This window comes from Manduca sexta, chromosome 27, assembly GCF_014839805.1.
Source record: "Manduca sexta isolate Smith_Timp_Sample1 chromosome 27, JHU_Msex_v1.0, whole genome shotgun sequence".
Lineage (NCBI taxonomy): Eukaryota > Metazoa > Arthropoda > Insecta > Lepidoptera > Sphingidae > Manduca > Manduca sexta.
Genome location: NC_051141.1, coordinates 17,237,240 through 17,249,520, shown reverse-complemented (window position 1 = coordinate 17,249,520; position 12,281 = coordinate 17,237,240). Strand labels below are relative to the sequence as shown.

At 36.5% G+C, this 12,281-nt stretch overlaps 1 protein-coding gene across 1 annotated transcript in view; it reads left to right on the top strand.

Moving 5' to 3' along the window:
- Positions 1 to 2,638: 2,638 nt before the first annotated feature.
- Positions 2,639 to 12,281, top strand: part of LOC115439918 (laminin subunit gamma-1) — a 31,448-nt gene continuing 21,805 nt past the window's right edge. Inside the window, exons 1-5 of the mRNA XM_037443932.1 lie at positions 2,639 to 2,826; positions 9,652 to 9,770; positions 10,381 to 10,529; positions 11,605 to 11,722; positions 12,029 to 12,212. Of these exons, the coding sequence (XP_037299829.1) occupies positions 2,698 to 2,826; positions 9,652 to 9,770; positions 10,381 to 10,529; positions 11,605 to 11,722; positions 12,029 to 12,212 (699 nt within the window). The 5' untranslated portion in view covers positions 2,639 to 2,697. The remainder of the gene's footprint in view (positions 2,827 to 9,651; positions 9,771 to 10,380; positions 10,530 to 11,604; positions 11,723 to 12,028; positions 12,213 to 12,281) is intronic.

Sequence of the window (12,281 nt, the reverse complement as noted above, 5' to 3'; positions counted from 1 at the left end):
TACTTATCAAATTAGAAATGACCGAGTAGTAACAGTTTATTTTTAGGACTCCGTACCTCAAGAGGAACTTCTGTAAGATCACTTTGTTGCCCGTCTGCCAAGATCCTTTCTCACAGGAACACGTAGAGGTATCAAGCGGAAATTTATGTCAAATACTCGGGTTCATTGTTTCTTTCAGTTATAAAAGAATCTAATTTGTAAGTCAGTTAGTAAAATTACGTTTTATAACACATATTTGGCATAATTTGCGATATCGCCAGGCAATCAAAACCTTTAGGGCACTCATGAAATTTGGTAAGATGCAATGTCTTACGGCACATGTGAAGGAACAAATCTGAAATACGCAAATATGTTTTTATATGCTCTCCCTTCAAGCATGTACAGAAATAGATTGCCAAATTTTAATCAATATTCATTATTACCGGAACGTAGAAATGGTGGAAGAGGAGGTCTTAAAGGAAGAAAAGAGATACGAGGATTCTGAACATCTCTTGTGCTCAAAATAAGTAGGTATGAATAGTTTGTACTAATTGAATAAAATTTACATGTAAGTTGATTTTACTTAAGAAATAAGATGAAATTATTTACTTACTACAATATTATCTATAACATTACGATGGTGTTGATACCTCAAGGAACATGAAAACCACATTAAAACAAATATTTACTACACACAAATATATTTGTCATTCTTCACAGTATGATATTACCTTGATATACAAATGCACGAATTTTAGAATACATTTTTGTGCGAATTATTTGCGACATCATACGCCGTGGTATCCCGTTACTTACATTTGCAAGTAAAAACATAGGTCACTCTTGCCGCCTGTGCTTTGTAATACGATAGATCTGATGTGCCTTGTGCCGTGTATAATATATAAGAGCTTACCCCATTAAAGTATTAAACGGTGGATGTAAACACCGCTTTGTAGAAATATTAAATTTTTTAAGTATGTTTTTTAAGCATTAAGTAAATTATGCATAGTTTAAAATTTTGCTACAATTTGTAATTATTTTACGTATAATTGAAAAATAAATAAAATTTTTGGAAAAATATATAACTGTTGCACAATATTTGTCAACATCGGTTCAGTAGGAGCGATGGTAGAGTTGAACATAAACTGGATACATACACACACATAAAATGCTAAAATGATTACCCTTCCTTGCTTCGCTGTAGTCGGGTAAATATGTGCTTGATATAATTTTAAAAATCATACATATTTTGTTTATGTTCTTAAGTTTAAGTTTTTCTACCTGGGGAGATAGACGCAATTAATGCCAGAAATTTTTGCCGAGCCTATTTTCGTCGCATTATTACAATACGTACCAATTTTTAGATTAAGTACTACACTTCTAGTTGATTCATATTTCTGACAAAGACATTACACAAATCGCTATCAATAATTACACTCATAAGACACTAACAGAGTCCTGACTCTACATGGCTTCTAGGGTGTCAAGGTATGCGAGGCTATTAGGAATGAAACCGCAAAAACTAAAAAAAAGCGCATCATTTGTCACTATACAAAGATCGAACTCGCGGGGCCATGGTCATAGCCGGCTCAACGCATACTACGCCGTAGACTTATAATAAATTAAAAGCATAATAAAATTACCAAAATATAACCTACATAATTTTTGCATTCGCACAGCAGCCGAACACATAAACATTCATAATAAACGTTGGTGTTCGGCGCCCTTTGCACGGCTCGACGATTTTTCCCCGAAAGATGTTCTAAGACAGACAAAAGCCCTGCGGCCTGCGGGCCCGGTCGGCATAAAAAAAGGCCGCCACGCCACGTTCTCTCCGTCGGCCCGGCAAACATCATAGCGCCCGCAGACGCGCGGGTATGTAGAGATTGATATAATTATTGATGAAATTACTCACACGTATTATAAGTGTATTGTTCGCGTAAGTGATAAATAAAGTATTTTTTTATTGCGATTGTATTCATAATTGTGACTTTGTTAATATAGAATTTTCTTTGAATTCTTAGATTTCTTAAAGCGTTAGAATATTATTGAGTAGTGTTGCACTTAATGTCGTGTTTCCGCATCGAAATTATTCACCTGCTTTTTGTTTTGCAATTTATATAGATTACCTATTCATCTTGCAGACTTACACTTTTAGATTAAAAACATAATTCTATTTTTTATGTTGTTTATAATTGAATAGAGGCATTAACTACTTATAAGGTCCTTGTGAGACTCTTGTTTCGGGGAAAAATTTACGTTAGTAGACCATGACACACTAGACACTCATCGAGCATGAGCTAATTCTTAAAAAACTCGATATCTAGTTTTAAGACATCTAGAATATTAAAATCAAAATATTTTTATACTGATTTTATTTTTAAAGTTTTGGGTCTAAAATAACTCGTATTATGTGGAATTAATGGAATATTCATAGGCTCTGTGGTCTATTATAATTAAAACACGAAAGCATGCTTTATCACGGACGATACCTATGTTTATATTTGTTTAATTTTTTCTACTTTTCATTTAGGTTTCTAGATTAATATGTATTTCTTTATTTTAAAAAATAAAGCCTGTCCTCTGAGAGACAACACGTCCTACGCGCACCTTACCCAAATTTATCTATTCTATACCGCAGTGTTGTGAAACAGGCCGGGCGTCAGTGCTTGGCGGACGGGCTGACGCGTTGACGTCGGCACCGCGCGCTCTCTCACTATGGCGCGCCTCACTATTACCTCACTAATCCTCAGTTTTGTGGCCCTCGTCACTGCCCAGGACTATTACCACACACCCAGGATAGGATCCAAACTAGCGTCCTGCTATAACACGGACGGACAGCCGCAAGTAAGTCGAGCTTTACCTTTTTGTCTCTAGCCTCTGCTAATTTGTTTTTGTTTGAATTGATTTGATTTTAACCGTGATTGAATATTGTTAGAGTTGGTATTTATACTGTAGATAGTTTATGTTGTATGTAGAGTATGCGACAGTGTATTATGTTATGCCTAATATAAATACTCGATACATCAATGTTTATGTGTAAGTTTGAGGTTAACGATGCTCTTTGATTGGTAACCAAAATAAAGTGTACAGCACGTATCAAAAGTTGAATATGTAGAGGTGAGTGTAATGCTATGCATTTGTGTATCGTTCAGTTTTCATAATGTATATCTAAATTACATGTGTATTATAATGTATATTAAAGTTTAAAATTCGATGTACAAATATACTTTATCCAAAATGAGAGTGCATACAATAAAGTTTTGAATATAAGTTCCAAAGGCTTCATCATTAATCAGTGTCACAAGAGCTCCAAACTTTATCGTAAAGTTTCACAGGCTGGCGCAAGCGGCAATATGACATAGCGACGCCGGTAGCTGATATCACTATCGTGTGTGCTCAATGAGCAGTGTGTGGACTCATTACCCCCACCCCTGGAGAGTGGTCTTCATACATATCGTATTTTACTTACAACCCCTCTCTCCATACTTAATTCAATAAAAATAAATATAACGTTTCCAGGTTGTATCCCTCTCACTCCTTCTCGATTACTCCCCCCCCCCCGCTTCCTATAACCCTTCATGTCTTGTCTTTCAAGAAGGGAGTTAGTATCCATTCGGATGTAATGCCGTCCATAGAAGGCCCTTCTAAATTTAGAAGCGATTTTTTGTATTGGCCTATAAGTATTATAAATCTCTCCTTTTGATGGGTCCACCATATTCTTTGCTTTTTTTATTTAGCGAGGCTCAGATTAGCATAAATCTTTTTAGAGGTTGACTTCGGCGACTTATTTTTCGCGTGTAAACCATCGCGGAAGTGACATGTGAAATTTTTTAGACTTGCAGAAATGCGAAGAATCGTATCAATATAGAATTATTGAAATATTATTGTAAACTCATCCGAAAGTAGCATATTTTTGTAAGAACTTGCTAGTCTAAGATTTTTAGATGAACCCAGTTTGGCTCGTGGTCGGCATCTATCCGTGTGTCGAGCTTAATAGACAAACTACTATGCATTAAGCCGCATAGCGATAAACAACTTAATTATACTACTTTCTGTCGATCTATTGAAAAATGCAATCGATTCATTAAGATAATTGGGAATTATTATGCACAGAAATTAAAAGATCTGAGTAATGTTACTGTTTAAGGCAAGCCGCGGAACCTCCATGCGATCGATTTAATTGTTTGTTATATTTAACAATATCGTGTACTTACTCTTATGTAAATCTTCATTAAAATCTTAGAAGACAGAACGAAACTAAACCATAGACCTCAGTTCTCCTCCAACACAAGTGTGGTCACAGATATTTCTCGATATTTTGTGGGGACAGTTCCTGATGAATTCAAAATTAGGCCTCAAAACCATCTTTACAAAAGGGCGCCGCTAATAAACTAGTAATCTAATCAGTGAATGTTTGGATGACAAAATATTTGGCTGGTTACCCAGACTAATAAAATTATGGTCTATACTATAATAACTTTATGCTGTCTCATCTGTTCCTAAAGAGTTAGACGGAGGCGGAATTAATGCACACTTTGTCGAGCCTATACTAAATGAATATAAACAATTATGTTATAAGTATAGTAGTATTTATAATAGTGTGTCGTCTCACTAACCATAGGGATAGCTCGATCGTCTCGTCGCGTCATTCAATTAGTAAAAATGAGTTATGTTGAAGAAATCGTGTTCATGCAGATTCGTTCTATTGCTCGTACTGTTTTAGTACTAATTCATTCAAAAGAATCAATCATACTTGTCGTTTATGTAGGTCACTAACCGAGGCTCTCGATAACCGTTTTGTTTTGCTTAATAATAACTCCTCCAGGCGCAACACTCGCATCCGTCAATCATGTAACCCGTAACACTTTCAGTATCAATAAACATTAAACCAGCTGTTTCGATGCATGCTGCAGTAAATAAGTAAAATAAAACCAATTACCTAGACTAATGTCTCATTTTATTGGGTGTAAGCCCTAAGGAATGCACAACGGCCCAGTTCTGATCCAAAATTACTCTATCGTTTTGCCATAAACAAAAACACGCCTTGTAATTGGTTATAGTAGAGTTGTTTATTATTTAAATAATCTTTCTTTTTACAGTTTTGCGTACTATAAAATATAATGCAGAGTTAGATATAAACGCGGTCAGTATAACCCAGTGGCGAAGGCTTTATATAACCTGATTTCTGTCGGTTTTCCTTTCGTACTTTATGTAAACTCTAATTATCATTAGAACAATTTGCAGACCGTATTTGTGCGTATTAGTTTTTCACCCTACGCCATTTGTATGACCACAATTTAATCATCAAATATTTCTCTACTCTACATCAAAAGTAGTCGAGTCAATCTTTAGGTATATTTGTTTAGCATAAGTGGATTGTTTGGAATTGTGATACATTATTTAACATCAGGTGACCCACTTCCTTGCCAGCCTACAAAAAGCTCGTACAGCCGCCGACAGTGTAACTACGTTTGATCCCTCACAATGACAATTGAACCACATCTCAGCGGATGTGATAGCGCGTTCCGCTGGCCTGTGATAAGGCTGCGTGGTTAAACGAACCCATTACGTATCAATGGAGTTACAACAGAGCGTGATAACCTCGCGATTATCTCCCCGAAAACATGGCAACAGTTTTTATAATAGACGCTGATTGCGAGGGTCAATGTATCATTTTTCTAGTTTAAGACATGGGCCGTTTCGTTTTGAATATAGAACGCCTGATAATTCTAATTTCAAATTTCTTTTTTTTTTGTAGGCAAATGGACATTTGACATTTGCGTTCAAAATTGTTGAGTGTTAATTTTGAAAATAAAATAGATCGAGTATATCTATACTTATAATAAATCTGTAGAGAGGTCAATTCTGTACATGAAATATATTTCCAAAATAACTATCAGGGAGTGATTAGGGATCAATACTGATGCTAAAAATGCAATTAGTAAAATTTTTGTCTGTCTGTCTGTCTGTCTGTATAACCGTTATAGAAACAAAAACTACTCGACGGATTTTAACGAAACTTGGTACAATTATTTTTTATACACTTGAGCTGGTATACTTTTCATCACGCTACAAGTAATAGGAGCAGAGCAGTGAAGGGAAATGTTGGAAAAACGGGAGCAGTTACTCCATTTTTTAAGCTTCCGTGCAACCTTAATGGTTAAGGCTACACAGAAATCATGTATGACGGAAATGACCGGACAATCGGACCACCTGCATACCACCATACATTAAAAAAACATCCCGACAAATTGAGCACCTCCTCCATTTTTGAAGTCCGAAATCCACGCGGGCGGAAGCTAGTATGTAATATTATTTTTGTGCAACAAACGCGACTTGTCTGTGACTTGAATTTGTCGATTTGGAATTTTGTAGGTTGGCTTTGAACTGGACGAAGTGTAGACGCATTTATTTTGTGCCACTGTTTGTGATTTCGGTTTTGTAGTGGCGTTAGTATAGTTTATGATGCATTGCATTATTTATAATAACTGTCACAAAGTAAAAGGCTGATGCTATAACTTAGCTGTGTATACCACACAGTTTGTGCCGCCCTGAATGCCCTGCGCGTGCGTCTCTATTTCCAGGAGCAAAATAAAGGTCAAAGATTGCAACTCTACGGTCCGAAGGCCGGTGCCGCTCGTAGAGCGCGGTGTATAGAAAATATTAACAAATCCGGAACTATATTTATGGTTCGGATCGCCCATTTTTTATTACGAAAAGATAGACATGGCCCAGTAATTATCACATTTTATAAGCGAACAAAATCTTTATCACAGTATTAGCCCACATGAATTAGTAACATAATAATTGTCACTAGTATTTTACATTATTGGAGTTTCATAGATGTAACGTTTTGCTAGCATCATTAATTTGGTAGTTTACAGATGTACGACATCTAAAACAAGGTCACACACACATTCACCTTCATGATTCACTGCATTTGAGTGTTCCGTTTGTTTTAATAGGTCTGACTGGATCACATTTTATGTAGTAGTAGTAGACACTTATTGCAATAAACGGCGAAAGTAATAATTCTTTTTTTTAAATTGAATATAGATAAAACGAAATAAATACACCGGAATGATGTTATTCATTCTTCTCCTTTTAGATTATGGCTGTTTCCGTTTATTTATCGCCACTGTCGAGTAATAATAACAGACTATAAAATCAGATTACCATTGTTTTTCAACATCATATCTAAAAAAAATACTAACGCCATTTTTGCGCGGGAAACGGACTGTTAAAAATGGCAAATCCTGGTTCGACGTTCATAAATGGGCTGAATGATGTTGCTCTTGCCGCCTAAATAGCTAACAAAATAAATGTTAGATTAATTCTACTCGTTATCACAGCAACGGACATTTATTTACGCTTAGATAATAACTTAAATTTTTTATAATTTATACTGAACAAGTTATTTATAATATTATATATCTTCTGACTGAAAAAGTGTGATAATTTTTTCCTTGGCTTTTTACCAGTTGCAGGCTAGGGAGCATTAAATAATGTGAAAGTATGAATTTGGAGCCACTTTTGTTCTAATATAATGTAAAAAAATAATAATTCAAAGACGGAACGAAGACGGGCGGATAATATTCGAGATTATACTTAGACAGGGAAAGGAGCCGTGAGCACATGATTTGACGTTAATCGGGGTGTAAATTAACAAAAAATCTTGAAGAAGTTATCTTCCACAAGCGATTATTACCGTGTAAACATTTGCGGCAAGTGGTATTTGTGCGTATTTTTTTAAATATTGCCGTCAGTGCAGTGGCGTAACTATAGAGCGGTATGTCCGGCAAAATCCCAAAATGATAATTTTATCCAATTTTGTGCATTAGGATCCTAAAAAATGTCGGTGGCAAAATCTATATAGGCAGTGGCGATCTTAGAGTGAGACTAATGCGGGGCCATAGCTGAGGACATTTTCTAACACCCGGCAGTCTCATTTAATGCCTCTAGATATACAGATATATAATGTCAGGCTTTCTCCCCATTCGATAAACTTGCCACGGACCCTTTAGGATGTAGTTACACCACTGACAGTAATACGCATCTAAAAGTTCTGCGCAATATATTGCTGTGAGAACTTGGTAGTATAAATGGCTCTACAGGAATTATACCCGTTGTCACGTCTGGGGCCTTATTCTCTATCCCGCACGTTATTTTGACAGTGCGTAACAAGCACGTAACACAACGCGTCATGTTTAGGACTATAGAAATTTGGCTTACAGAATACCATTCCACACACATTTCTCGAAGATAACATGACACGGCCGCGTTACGCGTTTACACTGTCATACAGAATAAGGGCCCTGATGTAATAGCATTGCAGGAGCGAAGTGAACGCCCTACTCGTTAGTTAATTATAGACCAACTATTTTGGCGGCAAACCATCTGGAGCGGCGGGTTTCCTCTGTCGATGTTTTTTTAACGTCTAGGATGCATTCTAATTCCTGGATAGATTAATTGGATGTGAGTCAACAATGCAGACGCTCTGAATAGTGATTTGTCTACCTTCGTTTTATGTTTTATTAGGTTTACATGAGTATTCAGAATGTTGCAATATAATTAAGGCAATGTACACAAATATTTGAGTATAGGTACCTTTTAAATTATGTATTGTAAAGAATATCATCAATAATAGTTGTGGCATTTGAAGTATCTATAACATTATTATTTATTCTTAAAATCTTCTCCCCTATAACCTAACATTTATCATTGCGCAAGTACGTAAAGAGGCTATTGTAATAGTAGGTATATTGGTAATGTTTTAATATTTCAATAGTTAAATGTCACGACTGTCCTTAGCAAAAACTTTATCTAGAACTTCATAGGCTCTGAAGGTCTTTACTACCTTCGTCACTAATATGAGCCCAGTAAACGATAATGATTACCTTAAACGACCATAAAATCGAAACACATCGCTGACCAGCTGCAGAAACCGGTCGAGATGGATTCTCCTATACGGCATACCTACTCACCTAGTATTCGTTAATTACTGTGCTAAGAAAATCAGTAATGACATAATTATACGATTGAAAATAGCTCCAAAACCCAGCAAATCCCACAATACAAGCACTTAGTCACAATACGCAGTTGTCGTGTTTACCTATCTAAAAATATTGTTCCATCGAACCAGGAACCGCTTGAGTAGGTCAAGATTTAATACTCAAACTCAGTGCATCGGAAATAGGTCGTTATCGCCTTGTAATTATAGTTTATCGCGTGCCCCCGCGTCCGCTGTGCATTTGATAGTTTTAAATGTGACTTTACTGGAGTTAGGGTTCCCAGTATAATGACAACTAACAATAACAATTGCAAAGACTATGCCACCCCGTTTTGAAAGAAAGAAAGAAAATATTTATTTGTAACAAGCAAAATTCCATAATGATTACACAAATAAAATACTTTTAATCTATTTGCTCGTCACAAAACGACTCCAGCTCAGCATGTGCTGATAAAAACCAACGGTGATCTTCCGCTGCGCTGGGCCGATTTGTGATGTCACGGACGCCAAAGGCATAAATAGTGAGAAACTAAAAGCCAACGAGCATCGACGAGTTTTAAGATGTGAATTTGAGCATATATTCGATATATATTCAAAGTTAACGTGAATTTAGATAGAGTGTAGATTTCTGTCTAATGTAATGTTTATATCTTCCTCAGCGATGTATTCCGGAGTTCGAAAACGCTGCCTTCATGGTGCAGATGGAGGCGACCAACACTTGCGGAGACAACGGCGTCAGGATGTACTGCATCCAGACTTCGGCAGGAACTTCTACCAGGTTACTACTATGTTTAGTTATTTATTCATGTTACAGCTTTATTTTATAATAATCCATGTAAGTGGCTAATTCCCAAAAATTCAAATCGCCGATACACTTTTCACTTGTATTTTTACTTTGGTGGCCAATTGTACACAAAAAAATATAAGTACTTATATGCGAAAATATGGTTATTTTTTCCTAGTGGAATAAATAAATATATCCATCAGTCATTCACATTGTGCTGTATATGACTACGTTGCCATACTATAAGACCTACCGTGGACCTTACAACTTGCAAATTTAACGGTTTCGTCAAACATAGAACGGGGCGGGATGTCGCCACAACGTGACGCTGGATAATTGTGGACAGAGCCGACGCGCTCGGCGCTCGATGGCACCTCTATCTTATTCTATATTAACTAGTATATTACAAGCCGCCCATTTCCGCTATCGTCACGTCGCTGTCCCGTTCCTTCCGCTGTTTGGTGAAACCATTAAGCATTATTTATAGATTAGGTACTTTAACCGTGGAGTGAAGATCACAACCCGCTCACCAGCCGCTGTGTTACGAAGAGCCAAGCACAATGGCGGAAGTTAAATTGACAAAAGTACTTTATTGAATGCGCAGGTCTTGTGACTTCTGCCAGCCCGGGCAGTTCTCCAGTTATTTCTTGACTGACTTGCACCACGAGCTCGAGAACCAGACCTGGTGGCAGTCGGAGACCATGAAGGAGGGTATCAGATATCCTAACCAAGTCAATCTGACACTGCATTTGGGTACGAGCTCTTTATTATTTACTTATCATATATTTTTAAGTTAACTTACAGAATAATCTTGTATTTATACTAGTATGGTAAAGTTACTTTGCACAATAACCTACGTGGGTCACTATGGACGCCTTGCTGGTACAGCACTGATTACAGGAAATGTAACTATAAATTTCTGCTATTCAATATATAGATTATTTAAACCTTTCAAATACAACTCTGTGGACCTGGGCACTGGACTCCACAAACTGTGTGAATGAATTTTGTACTGCTTCCTGACTACAATGTGCAGTGAGATCGTATCTATGGAGTTCGAATATTGAATGTGTGTGACATATGATGAGACTAATGAAACGACATTGTTATGGCGGGAAATAGTATGGAGTTCTGACACTTGACTCAAGTGACTTGAGTTTGACAGTTCGGTGGAAGTTCTGTGTAAATATTGTTGTAGTGCAGATTGTAATTAACTGGCGGTATTAGGTAGTAATTATTGTATTAGCAAAAATTTTACAGACAGTGGAGTAAAGAAACAAATTTATAAAAAAAGAAAACATGTTTACCCAAACTAGACTATGTCTATATTTTGGGAATACCATTACAAAATTAAATAGTAATTGAATGCACATTGTAATGCACTAGAATAATGATTGCATGAAGTTACATGGAGTGGGGCCCTGAACACGCTGCTCTGATATACAAGTAGAAATGTATTTTATTTTAATAATCAAATTGTACATCCAGTGAATACCTACTTTATTTTGTTGCTCGCATTACCTACGGGCGCCCACATTTTATATAAAGATGCCATTTATACTCTGATTATAATGTTTATATCATGCCTGCGTGACCGCAGCGCCCTGTTCTGTGTTCCCGTCCGTTTATTCATTTTTATTTTTCCCTTTTGATTCGACATAAGTAGTATAGAAGTACCAAAGTACTTACCAAAATTGTGAAAAATCATTAATTAATTTCTGAAATAATAAATTAGTACAACCTAAATTATAGGAGTGTAAAGTAACTAAAAGGGGACCAATATGATGCTAATACCTGAATCATACACTAATTAAAATTTTATGCACAGGCAAAGCATACGACATCACATACGTCAGAATCGTGTTCTACTCGCCGCGTCCGCAGAGCTTCGCCATCTACAAGAAGGCCAGCGAGGACAGAGACTGGGAGCCATTCCAATACTTCAGGTACATTGCTATTGCTAGCTTTAATTAAAGCTTAATATGTTCTGGATACTACATAGCTACCAACTGGATTCCGAACTCTCTAGAGTACAAAAAAAGGTATAGGTTATTATTATTTCAAGAAATACATCAGATTATAAGTGCAATCAATATTATGCTTGCAATTTAAATAACACTGTTCTAAAATCTCAATATGAAGTACAGAATAATTAGAACATCATGTGCACAATGTTTATTCCCTGATGAGTCATAATAGCATTGGGAAATCAACACAAGTGAAATTATCAAAATATTTTATCATCTGTCCAGTGCCTCCTGTCGAGATACATATGGCATCCATGAGCAAAGAGCAGCTGACCTTGGTGCTGAAACCAGGGCTCTCTGCACCAGCGAGTACTCAGACATATCACCCCTCACTGGAGGGAATGTGCTTTTCTCAACCCTTGAAGGAAGACCATCTGCATACACTTTTGACAGCAGTCCAGAGTTACAGGTACTGTAAATTAGGGTAGAACTATTGATATTGAGGTATTTTGTCATGTTAAGTCATTAATGAATGCAC